The sequence below is a fragment of the Nerophis ophidion genome, linkage group LG12, assembly GCF_033978795.1.
Source record: "Nerophis ophidion isolate RoL-2023_Sa linkage group LG12, RoL_Noph_v1.0, whole genome shotgun sequence".
NCBI lineage: Eukaryota > Metazoa > Chordata > Actinopteri > Syngnathiformes > Syngnathidae > Nerophis > Nerophis ophidion.
Genome location: NC_084622.1, coordinates 60,916,033 through 60,941,679, shown reverse-complemented (window position 1 = coordinate 60,941,679; position 25,647 = coordinate 60,916,033). Strand labels below are relative to the sequence as shown.

The window sequence follows — 25,647 nt, the reverse complement described above, 5'->3', positions numbered from 1 at the left end:
CCTCCCACCTCCAAAGACATGCACCTGGGTATAGGCCCCTCCCACCTCCAAAGACATGCATCTGGGGATAGGCACCTCCCACCTCCAAAGACATGCATCTGGGGATAGGCCCCTCCCACCTCCAAAGACATGCATCTGGGGATAGGCCCCTCCCACCTCCAAAGACATGCATCTGGGGATAGGCCCCTCCCACCTCCAAAGACATGCATCTGGGGATAGGCCCCTCCCACCTCCAAAGACATGCATCTGGGGATAGGCCCCTCCCACCTCCAAAGACATGCACCTGGGGATAGGTTGATTGGCAACACTAAATTGGCCCTAGTGTGTGAATGTTGTCTATCTATGTTGGCCCTGCGATAAGGTGGCGACTTGTCCAGGGTGTACCCCGCCTTCCGCCCGATTGTAGCTGAGATAGGCGCCAGCGCCCCCCGTGACCCCAAAAGGGAATAAGCGGTATAAAATGGATGGATGGACAACAAGACCACTGTCACATCATCCCTGGCGAGCGTTGTAGTCACACACAACTCCCATATCAACTGGCATTTGACACAGAACCCTGTATCCGCATATAGCGTCCCCGTTCATGCCTGTATCTGATTCTATCATTTTGGACTTCCAGAATCAGCATTTGTGTCAACAGGGGTCCAAATTACGCCTGAAAGCCTTTTGACAAGGTGACTTCATGACCGTCCCCGGCCATTAGGACGTTCAAAAGTGTAAATTACCATCCACCTTGATATTTATATAGCGCTTTTCTCAAGAGACTCAAAGTTCTTTACATAGTGAAAGCCATTATCTACATCTTAAAGCTACAGTGTGGGTGGCACTGACATCAGGTGGTTAAAGGGTCTTGCCCCAAGCACACAACGGCAGCGTCGAGTATGGCGGGAGCGGGCATCAAACCTGGAATCCTCAACTTGCTGGCACGGCCGCTCTACCAATCGAGTCAAACCGGATCATTTATTTTGTGTTTGTGCATGACTTCCTGTCCAACTCAAGCAGATTTTAGCTACATTGAACCACTGTGTTGCGGCGACCGGCAAAAATGAAAGCCACACTTATAGTTAGCGCAGGGATGTGGAACGTCTCCGCCACGTCAGCTCCGCCGTTCCGTAGGCGGTGGAAACCGACACATTGTCCTGCATAAAAACGAAAAGAGGCCAATGACGTTCCGCAGTCGTTTTACATACTGTGGAAATCAGGGGTGAGTTCCCAAAGTAGGATGCTTTGTTTGGTCACTTGATTCTGCAGAATGATAAACTTGCATACAGTGGTTCTCAAAAGGGGGTACTTGAAGGTATGCTGAGGGGTACAAGAGATTTTTTAAATATTCTGAAAATAGCAACAATTCAAAAATCCTTTATAAATATATTTATTGAATAATACTTCAACAAAATAGGAATGTAAGTTCATAAAGTGTGAAAAGAAATACAACAATGCAATATTCAGTGTTGACAGCTAGATTTTTTGTGGACATGTTCCATAAATATTGATGTTAAAGATTTCTTTTTTTGTGAAGAAATGTTTATAAGTAAGTTGATGAATCCAGATGGATCTTTATTACAATCCCCAAAGAGGGCTCTTTAAGTTGATGATTACTTCTATGTGGAGAAATCTGCATTTATCATCGAATCACTTGTTTATTTCTCAACTAGTTTTTAGTTATTTTATATCTTTTTTTCCAAATAGTTGAAGAAAGACCACTACGAATGACGAATATTTTGCACTGTTATACAATTTAATAAATCAGAAACTGATGACATAGTGCTGTATTTTACTGCTTTATCTCTTTTTTTCAACCCAAAATGCTGAATTAAAAACATGTTCACAGTGGGTACATCACTGAAAAAAGGTTGAGAACCACTGATCTAGTATGTTCCGTGCAAAATGTTGTTAAAAAAAGAATCCTACAAAAAGATGGACATAGGGAGCACTGTACTTGTGTACTAAACTTCTGTTTGCCCCCAGGTATTTAACCTCAATGCGCCAGTACCGCCTGCTGAGACTGAGACTGAGGCCTTGGGCCCGCCCAGCCAGTACCAGAACAGTTTCAATCAGGCTTTCAGCAGTGAGCCGCAGCTTCCTGTGGAACCATCAGAGATCCAGCCGGAACAACTGCAACCCGGTAAAGGTTTTTTTTTTTTCCTCATCCTGTTCTCCACTAGACTGATGGAGACGAGCTAATGGTGTCTTGTTTGTGCTTGGTTCTTTCAAAGAGGTTCAAACTTAAGCTTGACAAACAAGTCAATGGCGTTTTAAAATCGTGTCTTTATCATCTTCGTCTTTTAGCAAAGGTAAAACCGTTTTTATCTTTTAACCTTTTGGAACCAGTCGCGCATGCTTTTATTTCAAGTGGCCTGGACTACTTCCACGCACTTTATGCTGGCATTAGCCAAGAAGCTCTTTCCCGGTTGCAGTTAGTCCAGAACAAATTCGCAGGACTTTTATCAGGGACCATGAAACCCCAGCATATAACCCCAATTCTTCAGACTTTGCACTGGCTCTCTGTTCATTTTAGAATTGATTTTAAAACTCTGCTGTTTGCTTTTAAAGCTTTACATGGACTGGCACCTCAGTTTACCTCGGACCTCAACCAAATGTAGACTCCTGCGCTTTGAGGTCTGAGTGCCAGCTCCAGCTCGTGGTGCCCAAGACCAGACTTAAAACCAGGGGAGACAGGGCCTTTTCTGTGGTCGGCCCTAAACTCTGGAACACTCTCCCCCTCCATGTTGAGTGGGGCGGTATAACTCGCTTGGTAGAGTGGCCGTGCCAGCAACTTGAGGGTTGCAGGTTCGATCCCCGCTTCCGCCATCCTAGTCACTGCCGTTGTGTCCTTGGGCAAGACACTTAACCCGCCTGCTCCCAGTGCCACCCACACTGCTTTAAATGTAACTTAGATATTGGCTTTCATTATGTAAAAGCGCTTTGAGTCACTAGAGAAAAGCGCTATATAAATGTAATGTACTTCACTTCATGTTCCAACTGCTCCCACAATGGAGTGTTTTAAGTCTCGTCTTAAGACCCACTTTTATTCTTTGGCTTTTAACACTACGTGAGTTGTGTGGTCCTCCTGTGTTTTTAAAATGTTGATTTTTATTTATTTAAGAAAGCATGGAGTCAGTCCTCCGCGTCGAGATGAGCAGATATGTGTTTAGCAGCTGACAGCGTACTCTCCCCAAATTATAAAAAACACTTCCCAGTCATAACTATTACAAACATCACTATGAGCCCGTTGACCTTCTAGAAACTTAAACTGCAGCTCAGCTCGCTCTTAGTTCTGGCTTGAGGTGAAGGCTAACTAGCTTTTAGCGTTAGGTTAGCTCATTTTGCCGTGTGTGCGTGTGTGCGTGCGTGCGTGTGTGCGTGTGTGCGTATAATAAAAGTCAACTACAGGCTTCCCAAATGCTGTAATAAATGAAGCATGATGAAGCATGATGAGCTTCATCTGACCGGGATCTTCAGCTCTCGCTGGATCGGTTCGCAGCCGAGTGTGAAGCGACCGGAATGAGAATCAGCACCTCCAAGTCCGAGTCCATGGTTCTCGCCCGGAAAAGGGTGGAGTGCCATCTCCGGGTTGGGGAGGAGACCCTGCCCCAAGTGGAGGAGTTCAAGTACCTAGGAGTCTTGTTCACGAGTGGGGGAAGAGTGGATGGTGAGATGGACAGGCGGATCGGTGCGGCGTCTTCAGTAATGCGGACGTTGTACCGATCCGTTGTGGTGAAGAAGGAGCTGAGCCGGAAGGCAAAGCTCTCAATTTACCGGTCGATCTACGTTCCCATCCTCACCTATGGTCATGAGCTTTGGGTCATGACCGAAAGGATAAGATCACGGGTACAAGCGGCCGAAATGAGTTTCCTCCGCCGTGTGGCGGGTCTCTCCCTTAGAGATAGGGTGAGAAGCTCTGCCATCCGGGAGGAACTCAAAGTAAAGCCGCTGCTCCTCCACATCGAGAGGAGCCAGATGAGGTGGTTCGGGCATCTGGTCAGGATGCCACCCGAACGCCTCCCTAGGGAGGTGTTTAGGGCACGTCCAACTGGTAGGAGGCCACGGGGAAGACCCAGGACACGTTGGGAAGACTATGTCTCCTGGCTGGCCTGGGAACGCCTTGAGATCCCCCGGGAAGAGCTGGATGAAGTGGCTGGGGAGAGGGAAGTCTGGGCTTCCCTGCTTAGGCTGCTGCCCCCGCGACCCGACCTCGGATAAGCGGAAGATGATGGATGGATGGATGGATGGAGTTGACTTGAAACTGTTTAATGTTGCACTTTTTATATGTAGAAGAAAGTTTTTGTCATTGTATTTAATCTGAGCAACAATTTGAGGCAGTTTAATGTGGATTAACGTGAGCAGAATTATTATAGTGTTCCCAATGTTAAAAGGATAAAGCCATTGTTTACAAATTTGGTAAATAAATAACCCAAAAATTTATATTTTGTTGTTTTCGTACTGTACTGAAAATGAACCGAACCGTGACCTCTAAACCGAGGTACGTACCGAACCGAAATGTTTGTGTATCGTTACACCCCTAGTAATAATCCATCCATCCATCTTCTACCGCTTGGGTCGCGGGGGCAGCAGCCCAAGCGGTCCCGTCCATCGCTGCTTGCAGCTTAAATGTTTTAATTGGTTTTATATTTATTTTTTGTTTTCATCCAGTCATTGGTGGAGCTAAGGATAATATTGGAATATTGTTTTGCAGCACTTTGGAAACATTTCTGTTGTTTGAATGTGCTTTACCAATGAAGTGGATTGGATTGACTCTACCCCTAATATTTGTCTTCAAGCAGCTCGTGCCTTTCATTCCCAAGACCAACCTGGAGGCCATCAGGCGCCATCGCAGCAAGGCCCAGGCTTCGGCAGACAGACTCAGTCCTTCTACAACAGTCGCGGGATATCCCGCGGGGGCCCTCGTAACGCCAGGGGCTTGATCAACGGCTACAGAGGCTCAGCAAATGGCTTCAGAGGTTGATTCATTTGCTCTCTTTTCTATATTTTGTCCACCCCAGAGGAGCAGAAGTCTCAAATGTCTAACTTGTTTACATTTTCTGTGTTGGCGTGTGTGTAGTTAAACATGTTGTCCTTTTCTAGGTAATTACGATGGTTACCGGCCATCTTTTGCGAACACTCCCAATTCTGGTTATGGACAAACTCAGTTCAACACACCACGGGATTACCCAAATGGGAATTATCAGAGGGTATGAACAACCACTGCAAAATAATGTTATCCGGTCTGGATTATGTTTGTTTCTCAATGTGTTTTTTCTTGTTGTTGATATTCTGAAGGATGGTTACCAACACAACTACAAGCGCGGCGCTGGCCAGCTCCCCAGAGGTGCATCAAGAGGCAGCACTCAGGCAATGAGAACCTGAAAGGCCGCTCCTAATGACTTAACTGCACCACACTGACAATTCCAAAATTCAAGAATACTTTCACCCCAGCTCACTCTGCTCTTATCAGTATGTTCATCTGTGAATGTTTCCTGTCTCTCCAAATCAAAGTAAGTCATGCTTTGATATCCAAAATACCAAAATCATCGATCTGGACACAAGAAAAGCTGTGAATTGAATCAGAGATTTACAGAGGCCATGTGTTAACAATATTCCTGGAAACTTGAAAGATTTCATAAGTTATTTTTTGTATTAAAATGCATCTGCCACTGCTGGTCCAATCCATGGGAGTCGATTCCCAATCTCAGTTATGTCATTTTGGTTTTGGAAAAAATACATTTTTACGTTCAACAAGCTCCCTGTTCTTGTTTGTAAATTGATGTCGCTTTAAAAGTTTCAATAAAGTTGCGTTGCATACCCATTATTATTATTAAGGCTTTTTTTTTCTTGGATGAGTAGAACGCTTTTAGTTTAGAATTCAACATCCTAAAAAATTGACAGCTTTATGGTCAAATTGGCACAATTGAGAAGATAAATGGTTAGTATTGGGAGTGAGTCAAGTCAAATTTGGTGTCACCTAATGCTTTAAAAAATATATAGCTTCAAATATGATTGACATAAAATAAAAACAGTTTAATTTATCCCGTTTTCACATACAATGGAATTTAGAGAAAAACTAAATAAGAATTAGCATTTCACTAAACAAGAAGTACATGTTTGTGTACTTATGGACTAAGTACATCATATAAAAATATGATTCTTAATTTTTATTGTAATTAGGGTCCAATAAGCCCAAATAGCAAAGAGAAGAAAACAAAAGCATGTAAACAAACAGCTTGGCCCTCAAGTGGTTTAAAGAGTTTTGTGGGCAAAATACAGATCCCATTGTTACAGACTTTTTATTGATTTACGATTTAAAATGCATTAAAAAAAACTTGTCTTACAGAGAGATTATAAATGATTGACAGCACATCGCTCTCTCTAATTTTTGACTGATCGATAACATGGTCAGAGGGCAGAAGCGTCACTACTGTCACGTCATTCTACGCAAATAGACAAAATTATTCAGAGTGGAATATTCTGAACAGCTATGTTGTCTGTCTCTCTGTGTTGGCCCTGCGGTGAGGTGGCCACGTGTCCAGGGTGTACACCGCCTTCTGCTCGAATGGAGCTGAGATAGGCTCCAGCGACCCCAAGGGGAACAAGCGGTAAAAAATGGATGCCTGAATTTGTTACGTTTGACGGTGTTTTCACACACTTTGCCAATTGTAAATAAGCCCAAATAGCAAAAAAAAAAAAAAAAAAAGCATGTAAACTAAACATTTTGGGCCTTAAGAGGTTAAAAACAATTAGAACTCTACATTAAAACACGCTCTACCTCCAACAAGCAAAAAGATGATGCTGTGTTCTAAATTGAAATTATTTACTGAACTTGTGTGAGCTTACGGCTTTGCACTTTATGTATATATAGCCATCCATCCATTTTCTACAGCTTGTCCCTTTTGGGGTCGCTAGAGCCTATCTCAGCTGCATTCAGGCAGAAGGCGGCGTACACCGTGGACAAGTCGCTACGTCATCGCAGGGCCCTTTAAAACTTGATTTAAGTAATGTATGACTTTAGCTTCAGACTTTTCTTTTTCTTTGAGATGGTCATTACTGCCACAAGTGGTGTAAAAGTGTATTACAAGTGAGTACCACTGCAGCCCATACGGATCACAACTGAGAAACACAATGTTGTGGCAGACCTCTAGGGGGCGCTCCTAGGCCAAGAATGGGCCCCAGCCCTATGGTTAAGAAACATTGACTTGCAGAAAGTTGCTCTTTGTGTTGCCCAATCTGTGTTTATTTTTGTTAATGTCTTATTAAAAAGTTAAGGTTAAAGTGCCAATGATTGTCCCACAAACACTAAGTGCGGTGAAATTATCCTCTGCATTTGACCTTTCTTGACAGGGGAGCAGTGAGCAGCAGTGGTGGCCACGCCTGGGAATCATTTTTGGTGATTAAACCCCCAATTCCAATTCCATACTGTCAACTCATACGTCACATATATATATTTATGTATGTATATATATATATATATATATATATATATATATATATATATATATATATATAGCATTCTATTTGTTGCTTTATTGAGTTAACACCCTGGCGCTGTTTTGTACGGTTTTTGTACTTACTTTGATTATTATTTCTCAACTGTTTGTAAAAGTTGACATTTATAAATAAAGGATTATAAATCAAACAATTCAATAAATAAATCAAAATAAAAAGTAGCACAGCGCTGGGTCGCAGGTTGATGACGTCACGGAGGGGTCCTTCATGAAGCCTGCCTGGCTGCACGTGAGAGTGTCCACAAGATGCCTGCTCACTTGTAGACTGTGGCGACGATTCTAGAGACTTTTTATCGACAAAGGTAATTAATATTTATTACTTGTCTTGATACTCAACCACGCGTGCTAGTTGTTACCAACACACGCCGACACCTGCACACAACTATCTACTTCGTCCAAGTGGTCACAGTTGTGAGAGAAATAGTTGCTCTTAAACCAAGAATGTCTTTTCTTGGCTCTTTTTTCTAACGTGGACCTTCTATACATAGTGTGTTTAAGTTGCTGTATTCTATCTTCTTCTTGTCATATGTACAGTTTGTATTTGTGTTCATCGCGTGTGCTTTGGAGGAGAGGTTGGAGCTGAAAGAACATTGTTATTGTATTTGTTTTATTGCTTGGGATTTTGTTGTTGAATTGTGGCTTCAGGCCCGAAAATGCTGCAATGTTGCCCACCTCAGTGTTCTTCAACCACTGTCAATCATCAATGTTGACTTTTATAGCCCCAAATCATAAGTGTCTCAAAGGGCTGCACAAGCCACAACCACATCCTAGGTTCAGATCCGAACTCAGGGCAAGGAAAAACTCAACCCAGTGGGATGACAATGAAAAACCTTGGAGGGGACCAAAGATGTGGGGACTCACATCACTCTAGGGCGACCAGGGCAATGGACGTCAAGTGGATCTAACATAATAGTGAGAGTCCAGTCCATAGTGGATCTAACATAATAGTGAGAGTCCAGTTTATAGTGGATCTAACATAATAGTGTGAGAGTCCAGTCCATAGTGGATCTAACATAATAGTGAGAGTCCAGTCCATAGTGGATCTAACATAATAGTGAGAGTCCAGTCCATAGTGGATCTAACATAATAGTGAGAGTCCAGTTTATAGTGGATCTAACATAATAGTGAGAGTCCAGTTTATAGTGGATCTAACATAATAGTGAGAGTCCAGTTTATAGTGGATCTAACATAATAGTGTGAGAGTCCAGTCCATAGTGGATCTAACATAATAGTGAGAGTCCAGTCCATAGTGGATCTAACATAATAGTGTGAGTCCAGTCCATAGTGGATCTAACATAATAGTGTGAGTCCAGTCCATAGTGGATCTAACATAATAGTGAGAGTCCAGTCCATAGTGGATCTAACATAATAGTGTGAGAGTCCAGTCCATAGTGGATCTAACATAATAGTGAGAGTCCAGTCCATAGTGGATCTAACATAATAGTCTGAGTCCAGTCCATAGTGGATCTAACATAATAGTGAGAGTCCAGTCCATAGTGGATCTAACATAATAGTGTGAGAGTCCAGTCCATAGTGGATCTAACATAATAGTGTGAGAGTCCAGTCCATAGTGGATCTAACATAATAGTGTGAGAGTCCAGTCCATAGTGGATCTAACATAATAGTGTGAGAGTCCAGTCCATAGTGGATCTAACATAATAGTGTGAGAGTCCAGTCCATAGTGGATCTAACATAATAGTGTGAGAGTCCAGTCCATAGTGGATCTAACATAATAGTGAGAGAGTCCAGTCCATAGTGGATCTAACATAATAGTGTGAGAGTCCAGTCCATAGTGGATCCAACATAATAGTGGGAGTCCAGTCCATAGTGGATCTAACATAATAGTGTGAGAGTCCAGTCCATAGTGGATCTAACACAATAGTGTGAGAGTCCAGTCCATAGTGGATCTAACATAATAGTGTGAGAGTCCAGTCCATAGTGGATCTAACATAATAGTGAGAGTCCAGTCCATAGTGGATCCAACATAGTACTGAGAGTCCAGTCCATAGTGGATCTAACATAATAGTGAGAGTCCATTCCATAGTGGATCTAACATAATAGTGTGAGAGTCCAGTCCATAGTGGATCTAACATAATAGTGTGAGAGTCCAGTCCATAGTGGATCTAACATAATAGTGTGAGAGTCCAGTCCATAGTGGATCTAACATAATAGTGTGAGAGTCCAGTCCATAGTGGATCTAACATAATAGTGTGAGAGTCCAGTCCATAGTGGATCTAACATAATAGTGAGAGTCCAGTCCATAGTGGATCTAACATAATAGTGAGAGTCCAGTTTATAGTGGATCTAACATAATAGTGAGAGTCCAGTTTATAGTGGATCTAACATAATAGTGAGAGTCCAGTTTATAGTGGATCTAACATAATAGTGAGAGTCCAGTTTATAGTGGATCTAACATAATAGTGAGAGTCCAGTTTATAGTGGATCTAACATAATAGTGTGAGAGTCCAGTCCATAGTGGATCTAACATAATAGTGAGAGTCCAGTCCATAGTGGATCTAACATAATAGTGTGAGTCCAGTCCATAGTGGATCTAACATAATAGTGTGAGTCCAGTCCATAGTGGATCTAACATAATAGTGAGAGTCCAGTCCATAGTGGATCTAACATAATAGTGTGAGAGTCCAGTCCATAGTGGATCTAACATAATAGTGAGAGTCCAGTCCATAGTGGATCTAACATAATAGTCTGAGTCCAGTCCATAGTGGATCTAACATAATAGTGAGAGTCCAGTCCATAGTGGATCTAACATAATAGTGTGAGAGTCCAGTCCATAGTGGATCTAACATAATAGTGTGAGAGTCCAGTCCATAGTGGATCTAACATAATAGTGTGAGAGTCCAGTCCATAGTGGATCTAACATAATAGTGTGAGAGTCCAGTCCATAGTGGATCTAACATAATAGTGTGAGAGTCCAGTCCATAGTGGATCTAACATAATAGTGTGAGAGTCCAGTCCATAGTGGATCTAACATAATAGTGAGAGAGTCCAGTCCATAGTGGATCTAACATAATAGTGTGAGAGTCCAGTCCATAGTGGATCCAACATAATAGTGGGAGTCCAGTCCATAGTGGATCTAACATAATAGTGTGAGAGTCCAGTCCATAGTGGATCTAACACAATAGTGTGAGAGTCCAGTCCATAGTGGATCTAACATAATAGTGTGAGAGTCCAGTCCATAGTGGATCTAACATAATAGTGAGAGTCCAGTCCATAGTGGATCCAACATAGTACTGAGAGTCCAGTCCATAGTGGATCTAACATAATAGTGAGAGTCCATTCCATAGTGGATCTAACATAATAGTGTGAGAGTCCAGTCCATAGTGGATCTAACATAATAGTGTGAGAGTCCAGTCCATAGTGGATCTAACATAATAGTGTGAGAGTCCAGTCCATAGTGGATCTAACATAATAGTGTGAGAGTCCAGTCCATAGTGGATCTAACATAATAGTGTGAGAGTCCAGTCCATAGTGGATCTAACATAATAGTGTGAGAGTCCAGTCCATAGTGGATCTAACATAATAGTGTGAGAGTCCAGTCCATACTGGGGCCAGCAGGGGACCATCCCGAGCTAGTGTGCCATGGGAGATTATGTAATTTTAATAAAAAATATTTTTTTCAAACCAGTGTGTATATATATATATATATATGTATGTATATGTATATGTATATGTATGTATATGTATGTATGTATATATATGTATATATGTATATATATATGTATATATATATATATATGTATGTATGTATGTATGTATATATATATATATATATGTATATATATATATGTATGTATATATATGTATATATATATATATATATATATATAGTTTTAATACGCCATTGTGTCATTGTTGAGTGTCTGTGCTGTCCACATCAGTGTTTTTCAACCTTTTTTGAGCCAAGGCGCATATTTTTGCGTTGAAAAAATCTGGAGGCACACAACCAGCAGAAATCATTAAAAAACGAAACTCAGTTGACATTTAAAAGTTGTGGCAATTATTGGATACGACTTTAAACCACAACCAAGCATGCATAGCTTATTCAATAAAAAAAGCCCAGAGACTGATTCACAAATAAGGATTGTGTCTGTCGGAACTTGATTCCGTGAGATTATACGGACTAGTTTGTTACCATACATGAAGTGTGTGAAAACTGTGGCAAAAATGTCATTTGGTATGTTGAGGTAGCAATGTGTCATCTCTGGATATTTTTTTACCAGGAAAAAATGGCAACTGTTCGCAAGAAGGTTGACAACAGGATTCGTGTGCAAATAGAGAATGGCGTGGCTCTGCAGCATCGCACCATGTTTGTGGTGGTGGGAGACCAAGGGAGGAATCAGGTGACATTCTGCTGCCTTTTCTGTCCCTTTGGTTGTTTGCACTGAGCAGAACACCTGATCTATCTGCTGTATGTCCCAGGTGGTGATTCTGCATCACATGCTGTCCAAAGCCAGCGTCCGAGCACGGCCGTCTGTTCTGTGGTGCTACAAGAAAGAACTGGCCTTCAGCAGGTGAACATATTGAAAACGTCCTCACCTTTCATGCGCTTGCTTCTCAAATAACCCCCGGCGTGTGTTGGAGCAGTAATCGTAAGAAGCGGATGAAGCAGCTGCAGAAGAAAATCAAAACTGGCACCCTGAATCTGAACCAGGATGACCCTTTTGAGCTTTTTGTCGCCGCCACCAACATCCGCTACTGTTACTACAACGAGACACACAAGATACTTGGAAACACCTTCGGCATGTGCGTCATACAGGTGAGGTTTTCTGCTTACACCACCAAACTATTGTATACTGTATACAAATGCTGTCAAACAGTCACAATAACCGAATTAATCACGGGTAAGATGTTGATCCATCCATCCATCTTCTTCCGCTTATCCGAGGTCGGGTCGCGGGGGCAGCAGCCTAAGCAGGGAAGCCCAGACTTCCCTCTCCCCAGCCACTTCATCCAGCTCTTCCCGGGGGATCTCAAGGCGTTCCCAGGCCAGCCAGGAGACATAGTCTTCCCAACGTGTCCTGGGTCTTCCCCGTGGCCTCCTACCAGTTGGACGTGCCCTAAACACCTCCCTAGGGAGGCGTTCGGGTGGCATCCTGACCAGATGCCCGAACCACCTCATCTGGCTCCTCTCGATGTGGAGGAGCAGCGGCTTTACTTTGAGTTCCTCCCGGATGGCAGAGCTTCTCACCCTATCTCTAAGGGAGAGACCCACCACCCGGCAGAGGAAACTCATTTGGGCCGCTTGTACCCGTGATCTTATCCTTTCAGTCATAACCCAAAGCTCATGACCATAGGTGAGGATGGGAACGTAGATCGACCGGTAAATTGAGAGCTTTGCCTTCCAGCTCAGCTCCGTCTTCACCACATTGGATCGATACAGCGTCCGCATTACTGAAGACGCCGCACCGATCCGCCTGTCCTTCTCACGATCCACTCTTCCCTCACTCGTGAACAAGACTCCCAGGTACTTGAACTCCTCCACTTGGGGCAGGGTCTCCTCCCCAACCCGGAGGTGGCACTCCACCCTTTTCCGGGCGAGAACCATGGACTCTGACTTGGAGGTGCTGATTCTCATCCTGGTCGCTTCACACTCGGCTGCGAACCGATCCAGTGAGAGCTGAAGATCCCGGCCAGATGAAGCCATCAGGACCACATCATCTGCAAAAAGCAGAGACCTAATCCTGCAGCCACCAAACCAGATCCCCTCAACGCCTTGACTGCGCCTAGAAATTCTGTCCATAAAGGTTATGAACAGAATGGGTGACAAAGGACAGCCTTGGGGGAGTCCAACCCTCACTGGAAACGTGACCGACTTACTGCCAGCAATGCGGACCAAGCTCGGTCCAAGATGTTGATAGAATTAGATTAATCACGATTAAAAATGTAATTTTCAATCAATCATTTTTTATCGACATTTGGCGTCATGAGCTTTGGGTCATGACCAAAAGGACAAGATCACGGGTACAAGCGGCCCAAATGAGTTTGGGTCTCTCCCTTAGAGATAGGGTGAGAAGGTCTGCCATCCGGGAGGAACTCAGAGTAAAGCCGCTGCTCCTCCACATGGAGAGGAGCCAGATGAGGTGGTTCGGGCCTCTGGTCAGGATGCCACACCAACGCCTCCACAGTTTGGTGTTAAGGACACGTCCTAGCACTAGGAGACCACGGAGAAGACCCAGGACACGTTGGGAGGACTATGTCTCCCGTCTGGCCTGGGAACGCCTCGGGATCCCCCGGGAAGAGCTGGACCAAGTGGCTGGGGAGAGGGAAGTCAGGGCTTCTCTGCTTAGGCTGCTGCCCCCGTGACCCGACCTCGGATAAGCAGATGAAGATGGATGGATGGATGGATGGTTTGATTTTAAGTTATTGTGATTTATGCCGATCGGTAAGACAGGTTGGTTTGCATTTTACGTAAGTCCCCTTTAACCTCAGTAGGCTTTTATATTATAGGATTTTTTTGTAGTCAAATATCCCATCAAAATCCAGTCTAGGGCCAACGTGCTGTTAAGGGCTTTCCATGTTTAGTTATTTGCTTCTACAACCTGATTGATTGATACTTTTATTAGTAGATTGCACAGTACAGTACATATTCTGTATAATTGACCACTAAATGGTAACACCCCAATAAGTTTTTCAACTTGGGGTCCACATTAATCAATTCATGGTAGAAGGATAAAAACAATTTAAATATCCTTGATTGCAACAACAAAGTAGATGTGGGGTATATCGCTCAAAGGAAGACATGAAACTGCTACAGGAAAATACAGAAAAAGAGAAAAAGCCACCAAAATAGGAGTGCAAGACAAGAAGTAAAACACTACACAAAGGAAAACAGCAAAAAAGTCCAAATAAGTCAGGGTGTGATGTGACAGGTGGTGACAGTACACCTACTTTGAGACAAGAGCTACATTGATGCATGCAAGGTTATGGCTTAAAAGTCATATCCAACTATTGCGACGGGCTATAAAAGAACTGAGGTTCTTTTTTAATGATTTCTGCTGGTGGTGTGCCTCTGCATTTTTTCAACACAAAAAATCTGCCTTGGCTCAAAAAAGGTTGACAAACACCGGGCTAGAGTATACAAATGAGTTTTAAGGTGAGACTTAAATGCTTCTACTGAGGTAGCATCTCGAACTGTTACCGGGAGGGCATTCCAGAGTACTGGAGCCCGAACGGAAAACGCTCTATAGCCCGCAGACTTTTTTTGGGCTCTAGGAATCACTAATAAGCTGGAGTCTTTTGAACGCAGATTTCTTGCCGGGACATATGGTACAATACAATCGGCAAGATAGGCTGGAGCTGGACCGTGTAGTATTTTATACGTAAGTAGTAAAACCTTAAAGTCACATCTTAAGTGCACAGGAAGCCAGTGCTGGTGAACCAGTATAGGTATATATGTATGTATATATGTATATAAAGGTATATACAGTATAGGTATATATGTATGTATATAAAGGTATATACAGTATAGGTATATATGTATGTTGAAGGTAGAAAAGCGCTATACAAGTACAACCCATTTATTTATTTATATATTTATATATATATAGGTATATATGCATATAAAAGTATATACAGTATAGGTATATAGCTGAGATGGGCGCCAGCGCCCCCCGCGACCCCGAAAGGGAATAAGCGGTAGAAAATGTATGGATGGATGGATGGGTATATATGTATGTATGTATATATGCATATAAAAGTATATACAGTATAGGTATATATGTATGTATATATATATATTAAAGTATATACAGTATAGGTATAATATGATCAAACTTTGTTGTTCTTGTCAAAAGTCTAGCAGCCGCATTTTGTACCAACTGTAATCTTTTAATGCTAGACATGGGGAGACCCCAAAATAATACGTTACAGTAATCGAGACGAGACGTAACAAACACATGGATAATGATCTCGGCGTCTTTAGTGGACAAAATGGAGCGAATTTTTGCGATATTACGGAGATGAAAGAAGGCCGTTTTAGTAACGCTTTTAATGTGTGACTCAAAGCAGAGAGTTGGGTCAAAGATAATACCCAGATTCTTTACCGTGTCACCTTGTTTAATTGTTTGGTTGTCAAATGTTAGAGTTGTATTATAAAATAGAGGTCGGTGTCTAGCAGGACCGATAATCAGCATTTCCGTTTTTTTTTGGCGTTGAGTTGCAAAAAGTTAGCGGACATCCATTGTTTAATTTCATTAAGACACGCCTCCAGCTGACTACAATCCGGCGTGTTGGTCAGCTTTAGGGGCATGTAGAGTTGGGTGTCATCAGCATAACAGTGAAAGCTAACACCGTATTTGCGTATGATGTCACCTAGCGGCAGCATGTAGATGCTGAAGAGTGCAGGGCCAAGGACCGAACCCTGGGGAACTCCACACGTTACCTTAACGTAGTCCGAGGTCACATTGTTATGGGAGACACACTGCATCCTATCAGTAAGATAAGAGTTAAACCAAGACAGGGCTAAGTCTGACATACCAATTCGTGTTTTGATACGCTCTAATAAAATATTATGATTGACGGTATCGAAGCAGCGCTAAGATCAAGAAGCAGCAACATAGATGACGCATCAGAAGGATCTCAGCGTCGCTAGTAGACAAAAAGGAACACATTTTTGAAAAAAATCTGTCATAGGAAATACAAATCATATCAAGATAATACTTAAATGGGAAATACTTCATGTTAAAAGTATATCAAACAGACTTTTAACGAAATGATCACTGCAAACTTGTGTGTCCTTCCACTCTGCCGTCTTCAAATAGAGTGCATGCTTCTCTTTTTTCATCTTCTTTCATAAAATCTCGCACATTTTCACCTTTCTTACTTACCTCTTAAGGAACTCTGAAGTAGGGCTGGGCAATATGGCCTTTTTTTAATATCTCAATATTTTTAGGCCATGTCACAATACAGCATATATATCTCCATATTTTGCCTTAGCCTTGAATGAACACTTGATGCATATAATGACAGCAGTATGATGATTCTATGTGTCTACATTCAAACATTCTTCTTCATACTGCATTCATATATGCTACTTTTAAACTTTCATGCAGAGAGGGAAATCACAACTAAAAGTGTATTTATTAAAGTTATTAGCAGGTGACTTTTCAAATGATGCTACATATTAGCAGTAATGCTACTTTTGGTAGCAACGCTTGTGCCTCACACTTGACAAATTAAATTAAAGATGTCTTTTCGACATCTTCCTGCTTGAAGCCAAACCACCGCCAGACGATGGACCCCTGCTGTTTTTCTTGGGAATGAATTTTTCCTTCATTCGCGCCTTCTTTCTCTCGTATTACCACTTGCACGGCGTCGCTAGCATCACAGCTAATGTTACCCAGTCTGCTACCTCTGCTCCGTGAGGGCGTATACGTATGAGGTGACAGTATGTGACGTGTGAGGTGACAGTATGTGACGTGTGAGGTGACAGTATGTGACGTGTGAGGTGACAGTATGTGACGTGTGAGGTGACAGTATGTGACGTGCGAGGTGACAGTATGTGACGTGCGAGGTGACAGTATGTGACGTGCGAGGTGACAGTATGTGACGTGCGAGGTGACAGTATGTGACGTGCGAGGTGACAGTATGTGACGTGCGAGGTGACAGTATGTGACGTGCGAGGTGACAGTATGTGACGTGCGAGGTGACAGTATGTGACGTGCGAGGTGACAGTATGTGACGTGCGAGGTGACAGTATGTGACGTGCGAGGTGACAGTATGTGACGTGCGAGGTGACAGTATGTGACGTGCGAGGTGACAGTATGTGACGTGCGAGGTGACAGTATGTGAGGTGCGAGGTGACAGTATGTGACGTGCGAGGTGACAGTATGTGACGTGCGAGGTGACAGTATGTGACGTGCGAGGTGACAGTATGTGACGTGCGAGGTGACAGTATGTGACGTGCGAGGTGACAGTATGTGACGTGCGAGGTGACAGTATGTGACGTGCGAGGTGACAGTATGTGACGTGTGAGGTGACAGTATGTGACGTGTGAGGTGACAGTATGTGAGGTGTGAGGTGACCGTATGTGACGTGTGAGGTGACAGTATGTGAGGTGTGAGGTGACAGTATGTGAGGTGTGAGGTGACAGTATGTGAGGTGTGAGGTGACAGTATGTGACGTGTGAGGTGACAGTATGTGAGGTGACAGTATGTGACGTGTGAGGTGACAGTATGTGAGGTGTGAGGTGACAGTATGTGACGTGTGAGGTGACAGTATGTGACGTGTGAGGTGACAGTATGTGAGGTGACAGTATGTGACGTGTGAGGTGACAGTATGTGACGTGTGAGGTGACAGTATGTGACGTGTGAGGTGACAGTATGTGACGTGTGAGGTGACAGTATGTGACGTGTGAGGTGACAGTATGTGACGTGTGAGGTGACAGTATGTGACGTGTGAGGTGACAGTATGTGACGTGTGAGGTGACAGTATGTGACGTGTGAGGTGACAGTATGTGAGGTGACAGTATGTGAGGTGTGAGGTGACAGTATGTGACGTGTGAGGTGACAGTATGTGAGGTGTGAGGTGACAGTATGTGACGTGTGAGGTGACAGTATGTGACGTGTGAGGTGACAGTATGTGAGGTGTGAGGTGACAGTATGTGACGTGTGAGGTGACAGTATGTGACGTGTGAGGTGACAGTATGTGACGTGTGAGGTGACAGTATGTGACGTGTGAGGTGACAGTATGTGACGTGTGAGGTGACAGTATGTGACGTGTGAGGTGACAGTATGTGACGTGTGAGGTGACAGTATGTGAGGTGTGAGGTGACAGTATGTGAGGTGTGAGGTGACAGTATGTGACGTGTGAGGTGACAGTATGTGAGGTGACAGTATGTGACGTGTGAGGTGACAGTATGTGAGGTGTGAGGTGACAGTATGTGACGTGTGAGGTGACAGTATGTGACGTGTGAGGTGACAGTATGTGAGGTGACAGTATGTGACGTGTGAGGTGACAGTATGTGAGGTGTGAGGTGACAGTATGTGACGTGTGAGGTGACAGTATGTGAGGTGTGAGGTGACAGTATGTGACGTGTGAGGTGACAGTATGTGACGTGTGAGGTGACAGTATGTGACGTGTGAGGTGACAGTATGTGACGTGTGAGGTGACAGTATGTGACGTGTGAGGTGACAGTATGTGACGTGTGAGGTGACAGTATGTGACGTGTGAGGTGACAGTATGTGACGTGTGAGGTGACAGTATGTGAGGTGTGAGGTGACAGTATGTGACGTGTGAGGTGACAGTATGTGAGGTGTGAGGTGACAGTATGTGACGTGTGAGGTGACAGTATGTGACGTGTGAGGTGACAGTATGTGACGTGTGAGGTGACAGTATGTGACGTGTGAGGTGACAGTATGTGAGGTGTGAGGTGACAGTATGTGACGTGTGAGGTGACAGTATGTGACGTGTGAGGTGACAGTATGTGACGTGTGAGGTGACAGTATGTGACGTGTGAGGTGACAGTATGTGACGTGTGAGGTGACAGTATGTGACGTGTGAGGTGACAGTATGTGAGGTGTGAGGTGACAGTATGTGAGGTGTGAGGTGACAGTATGTGAGGTGTGAGGTGACAGTATGTGACGTGTGAGGTGACAGTATGTGAGGTGACAGTATGTGACGTGTGAGGTGACAGTATGTGAGGTGACAGTATGTGATGTGTGAGGTGACAGTATGTGAGGTGTGAGGTGACAGTATGTGACGTGTGAGGTGACAGTATGTGACGTGTGAGGTGACAGTATGTGAGGTGTGAGGTGACAGTATGTGACGTGTGAGGTGACAGTATGTGAGGTGTGAGGTGACAGTATGTGACGTGTGAGGTGACAGTATGTGACGTGTGAGGTGACAGTATGTGAGGTGTGAGGTGACAGTATGTGACGTGTGAGGTGACAGTATGTGACGTGTGAGGTGACAGTATGTGACGTGTGAGGTGACAGTATGTGACGTGTGAGGTGACAGTATGTGACGTGTGAGGTGACAGTACGTGACGTGTGAGGTGACAGTATGTGAGGTGACAGTATGTGACGTGTGAGGTGACAGTATGTGAGGTGTGAGGTGACAGTATGTGACGTGTGAGGTGACAGTATGTGACGTGTGAGGTGACAGTATGTGAGGTGACAGTATGTGACGTGTGAGGTGACAGTATGTGAGGTGTGAGGTGACAGTATGTGACGTGTGAGGTGACAGTATGTGAGGTGTGAGGTGACAGTATGTGACGTGTGAGGTGACAGTATGTGACGTGTGAGGTGACAGTATGTGACGTGTGAGGTGACAGTATGTGACGTGTGAGGTGACAGTATGTGACGTGTGAGGTGACAGTATGTGACGTGTGAGGTGACAGTATGTGACGTGTGAGGTGACAGTATGTGAGGTGTGAGGTGACAGTATGTGACGTGTGAGGTGACAGTATGTGAGGTGTGAGGTGACAGTATGTGACGTGTGAGGTGACAGTATGTGACGTGTGAGGTGACAGTATGTGACGTGTGAGGTGACAGTATGTGACGTGTGAGGTGACAGTATGTGAGGTGTGAGGTGACAGTATGTGACGTGTGAGGTGACAGTATGTGACGTGTGAGGTGACAGTATGTGACGTGTGAGGTGACAGTATGTGACGTGTGAGGTGACAGTATGTGACGTGTGAGGTGACAGTATGTGAGGTGTGAGGTGACAGTATGTGACGTGTGAGGTGACAGTATGTGAGGTGACAGTATGTGACGTGTGAGGTGACAGTATGTGAGGTGACAGTATGTGATGTGTGAGGTGACAGTATGTGAGGTGTGAGGTGACAGTATGTGACGTGTGAGGTGACAGTATGTGACGTGTGAGGTGACAGTATGTGAGGTGTGAGGTGACAGTATGTGACGTGTGAGGTGACAGTATGTGAGGTGTGAGGTGACAGTATGTGACGTGTGAGGTGACAGTATGTGACGTGTGAGGTGACAGTATGTGACGTGTGAGGTGACAGTATGTGACGTGTGAGGTGACAGTATGTGAGGTGTGAGGTGACAGTATGTGACGTGTGAGGTGACAGTATGTGACGTGTGAGGTGACAGTATGTGAGGTGTGAGGTGACAGTATGTGACGTGTGAGGTGACAGTATGTGAGGTGTGAGGTGACAGTATGTGACGTGTGAGGTGACAGTATGTGACGTGTGAGGTGACAGTATGTGAGGTGTGAGGTGACAGTATGTGAGGTGTGAGGTGACAGTATGTGACGTGTGAGGTGACAGTATGTGACGTGTGAGGTGACAGTATGTGACGTGTGAGGTGACAGTATGTGACGTGTGAGGTGACAGTATGTGACGTGTGAGGTGACAGTACGTGACGTGTGAGGTGACAGTATGTGACGTGTGAGGTGACAGTATGTGAGGTGTGAGGTGACAGTATGTGAGGTGTGAGGTGACAGTATGTGAGGTGTGAGGTGACAGTATGTGACGTGTGAGGTGACAGTATGTGAGGTGACAGTATGTGACGTGTGAGGTGACAGTATGTGAGGTGACAGTATGTGACGTGTGAGGTGACAGTATGTGAGGTGTGAGGTGACAGTATGTGACGTGTGAGGTGACAGTATGTGACGTGTGAGGTGACAGTATGTGACGTATGTAAGTTTGTGCGCTTGCTGTCTGTGAGAAGGAGACACAAGAAGGAGTGAGAAGAGCCTGTAGTGTAATGCCTGCAGCTAAAAGCAACTGCGTGAGAACATATACCGTATTTTCCGCGCTATAAGCCGCCCCGTGTTATAAGCCGCACCTTCAATGAATGGCATATTTAAAATCTTTGTTAACCTATAAGCCGCACCGGGTCATAAGCCGCGCCCACGCTGCGCTAAAGGGAATGTCAAAAAAACAGTCAAATAGGTCAGTCAAACTTTAATAATACAAACCAGTGTGCAAATGTGCAATCACAACAATAGTAACACTCAAAATATTGCAGAGCAATAGCAACATCAATAACTCAACTTTGCTCGAACGTTAATGTCACAGCACACAAAATAAACATTTAAAGCTCACCTTCAGAAGTTATTCCTCTTCCATAAATCCCTCGAATTTTTCTTCTTCGGTGTCTGAATTAAAAAATTGGGCGAATACAGCATCCAAAATGGCGGGCTCCGTCTCGTCGAAGTCATCAGAGTCAGTGTCGCTGTTGCTGTCCGGCAGTTCCGTGAATCCTGCCTTCCTGGCCGGATCTTTTTTCAGCTATCTTGTTTTTACAATATGCGTGGAAAGTAGCCATCTTTTCTTGAAAGTCTTTTGGCATTTGCTGTGAAATAGTAGTCCGTGTGCGGATGGAGAGATTGCGTCTTTTCATGAACCGGAAACACCAAGAAGCACCACCTTTAAAATCATCCAAGTGAAGTTCGCTTGCTGGCGCTGTTGCCTTCATTGGAATAGTGATGGTACTGACACTTCTGCTCTCTGCTCTCTGCTCGAGTTTGTCCTCCAACTGTTGCCATCTTGCTTTGTTCCCTCAAACTCTGTGTTGTCTTCTTTACTTGGCGCAGGTCATCTTGTTGCTTCCTCCACCTAAGCACCATTGACTCATTTATGTTCAATTCTCTCGCTGCTGCTCTATTTCCGTGTTCTTCTGCGTGACTTATTTCCTTGATTTGAATTCTGCGTTGTACGCCTGTCTTTCAGTAGGAGCCATTTTGTGGTCGCCTTTACAGAAACACACAAATGAAATGAATCGGATTAGCCGCGCGCTTCTTCTTCTACGGGGGCGGGCGCTTACCTTGGCGGTTGCTTACCGTAGAAGAAGAAGCGCTTCCTCTCCTACGGGGAAAAAAGATGGCGGCTGTTTACCGTAGTTGCGTAACCTAAACTCTATGAAAATAAATATTTATATTAATACATATATAAGGCGCACCGGGTTATAAGCCGCACTGTCATCTTTTGAGAACATTTTTGGTTTTTAGGTGCGGCTTATAGCGCGGAAAATACGGTACTCCAATATCACCATATAGTCATTTCCTATATCGCACAGAGACAAACCCGCGATGTATCGCGTATATCGATATATCGCCCAGCCTTTCTCTGAAGAAACTATCCTTTTCGCGACTTTAACTGTTCCAACAGCCAATAACAACATAAGTTTAGGGCATTTTTTATTTGAAAAAGTTCAATTGTCATCCAGAACACTACAACAAGGCCTGCTGGCCCAGCACTTCTAGCCTCGCAGGTCAAGTAAATACAAGCTATTGGAAAAAAGTGCTGAAAATGCTTTGCCGGAACTGATTCAGGGATTTTGAGTCATTCTTTAAAATTGTGTTCTTCATACAATGGATTAATTTACATTAACACACACATTTTGACAACTTTCGTATATACTGTGTGACTTGAGTGTAGAATATATCTACTTAGTCATGCAAGCTATGATGAGAACATTTATTTTCTTTCTTGCACAGGACTTTGAAGCTCTCACTCCCAACCTTTTGGCCAGAACTGTTGAGACGGTTGAAGGCGGTGGTATCGTGGTCATTTTACTACGCACCATGAACTCACTTAAGCAGCTGTATACAATGACCATGGTAGGTTTGGAACCTTTTCCACATTCATCGTCTCACTCAGATGAATGAATTATTGATATATCGTGACCTTTCTTCCAGGATGTGCATGCCCGTTACAGAACCGAGGCCCATCAGGATGTGGTTGGAAGGTTCAATGAGAGGTAAGTACTGCTCCGGTTGAACATAACGGGCATTTCACAGCAACTTGTAAGCACTTCTTTTCCCAATAGGTTCATTCTGTCCCTTGCGTCTTGCAAAAACTGTGTGGTTATTGACGACCAACTCAACATTCTGCCCATTTCCAGCCACATGGCCAACATCAAACCTGTTCCTCCAAAGACACAGGTGCTTACTCACAAGACACTGCCCGCTTCTTCATTGGCTCTAACTCCTGGTGCTTTAGGAGGACGGTTTGTCTCCACAAGAAGAGGAGCTGAAGGACCTGAAGGAGTCTCTTCAGGACACTCAACCTGTGGGAGTTTTGGTGGAGAAATGCAAGACCATGGACCAGGTGAAATACTCTCAAATACAGTAGGGCCGGGCGATATGGACGAAAAAGTATCCATCCATCCATTTTCTACTGCTTATTCCCTTTGGGGTTGCGGGGTAAGCCGGTGCCTCTCTCAGCTACAATCAGGCGGAAGGCAGAGTACACCCTGGACAAGTCGCCACTTCATCGCAGGGCCAACAAAGATAGACAGACAACATTCACACTCATATATCTCGATAGATTTTTGCTTAAACACAGTATTCGATATATATCTCCATATATATTCCAGTGAAAGTATACAAATAGATAGATAGATAGTACTTTTGATAGTACACTTGATAGTACTTTTTCCTTCTGGAGAGTTCCTTCAGGAAAATTAACATTTTCAGCACAATCCCATTCAAGATCAGACAAACATTACAGGGAGACAGAACAGGATCGCTGGCAGGTCTGCTGACTTCCGGCGCCCCTTACAAAAAAAATATATTAATTTTTGAGCGATATTCACTGAAATTGAAGTGAATGACAACTGTACTGTAAACAGTCAGTGGCACTTTTATCAACCCAGTATTAACTGGAGATGTCCGATAATATCGGCTGGCCGATAAATGCTTAAAAATGTAATATCTGAAATTATTGGTATCGGTTTCAAAATTATCGGTATCGTTTTATAAAAAATAAGTACAATTTATGACTTTTTAAAACGCTGCTGTGTACACGGACGTAGGGAGAAGTACAGAGTACCAATAAAGCTTAAAGGCACTGCCCAGTGCCAGTCACATATCTACGGCTTTTCACACACATAAGTGAGCGAAAGGCATACTTGGTCAACAGCCATACAGGTCACACTGAGGGTGGCTGTATAAACAACTTTAACACTGTTACACATATGTTCCAAACTGTGAACCCACACCAAACAAGAATGACAAACATTTGGGGAGAACATCCGCACCGTAACACAACATAAACACAACAGAACAAATACCCGGAACCCCTTGCAGCACTAACTCTTCCGGGACGCTACAAAATACAACCCCGCCCACCTCAACCTCCACATAATCTCTCTCAGGGAGAGCATGTCACAATTTCCAAGATGCTGTTTTGAGGCACCTTAAAAAAATATTGCACTTTGTGACTTCAATAATAAATATGGCAGTGCCATGTTGGCATTTTTTTCCATAACTTGAGTTGATTTATTTTGGAAAACCTTGTTAGATTGTTTAATGCATCCAGCGGGGCATCACAACAAAATGAGGCATAATAATGTGTTCATTCCTCCACTGTATATATCGGTATCAGTAATTAAGAGTTGGACAATATCGGAAAATCGGATATTGGCAAAAAAGCCAATACCGGACATCTCTAATGATTAGGCATACTAGCGCTGAGTCAAATAAAAAGTAGCAACTATGGTTTGATCCCAAACTTATAGTAGATGTGCTCTAGCATTACAAGCTCCCACCTTTACCCCGACCCCATCCCACTCCTTTGATGCTTCACCCCACGTGGTAGGCTTGATGGACGACTGAGTAGCGCGCTAGATAGCAGCAGCCTGCATCCGTAGCCCCCATTCCCTCCCCTCTATTGCAGGTTTTGTGGATTCTATGTAATATGTTCGTGTGCTTATGGCTATTGAGTTTTTTTTATGGCCTCAATCTGGACGCCCCTACCCAGGAGTTTAGTCTGAGACCGAACCTTTTTTTTACTGCAACAGGCGTAGTACTATAATGTTCTTCCGCTGTCTAATTTGTTGTGTGTTCTCTGCTAGTCCAAAGCAGTACTGAAATTCATCGAAGCCATCTCAGAGAAGACACTCAGGAGCACCGTGGCTCTGACGGCTGCTCGTGGCCGTGGCAAATCTGCAGCCCTGGGACTCGCTGTCGCCGGAGCCGTGGCTTTTGGGTAAGAAGAAACACACACAGTGGGAAAATCAGCTGTTATTATCCTGTCTCACTAGCGTAGTAACTTTAAAGCCACCGTCGTATACTGCATCTTGTACAGCTCAAATTGTGCTTACTGTATTCTCCAAAATAGCCAAAGCTACATAACTGCAGAGAGTACTAGTTGTACACTACCGTACTTTTCGGATTGTAAGTCACAGTTTTTTTCATTGTGAAATTATTAACACATTACCGT

At 43.9% G+C, this 25,647-nt stretch overlaps 2 protein-coding genes across 5 annotated transcripts in view; both read left to right on the top strand.

Moving 5' to 3' along the window:
• LOC133563648 (caprin-1-like) overlaps nt 1–5,806 on the top strand; it is a 99,763-nt gene extending 93,957 nt beyond the window's left edge. For 3 of the 4 annotated variants that reach the window (XM_061917908.1, XM_061917909.1, XM_061917906.1), the window contains 4 exons: nt 1,969–2,125; nt 4,782–4,961; nt 5,086–5,192; nt 5,281–5,806. In XM_061917908.1, coding sequence (XP_061773892.1) covers nt 1,969–2,125; nt 4,782–4,961; nt 5,086–5,192; nt 5,281–5,367 — 531 coding nt within the window. In that variant the 3' untranslated portion in view covers nt 5,368–5,806. The remainder of the gene's footprint in view (nt 1–1,968; nt 2,126–4,781; nt 4,962–5,085; nt 5,193–5,280) is intronic. The other variant, XM_061917907.1, reaches the window with a different exon arrangement.
• Nucleotides 5,807–7,683: 1,877 nt separating this feature from the next.
• LOC133563647 (RNA cytidine acetyltransferase-like) overlaps nt 7,684–25,647 on the top strand; it is a 51,555-nt gene continuing 33,591 nt past the window's right edge. Inside the window, exons 1-9 of the mRNA XM_061917905.1 lie at nt 7,684–7,801; nt 11,741–11,860; nt 11,940–12,031; nt 12,105–12,276; nt 22,920–23,042; nt 23,121–23,182; nt 23,252–23,366; nt 23,425–23,532; nt 25,280–25,413. Of these exons, the coding sequence (XP_061773889.1) occupies nt 11,747–11,860; nt 11,940–12,031; nt 12,105–12,276; nt 22,920–23,042; nt 23,121–23,182; nt 23,252–23,366; nt 23,425–23,532; nt 25,280–25,413 (920 nt within the window). The 5' untranslated portion in view covers nt 7,684–7,801; nt 11,741–11,746. The remainder of the gene's footprint in view (nt 7,802–11,740; nt 11,861–11,939; nt 12,032–12,104; nt 12,277–22,919; nt 23,043–23,120; nt 23,183–23,251; nt 23,367–23,424; nt 23,533–25,279; nt 25,414–25,647) is intronic.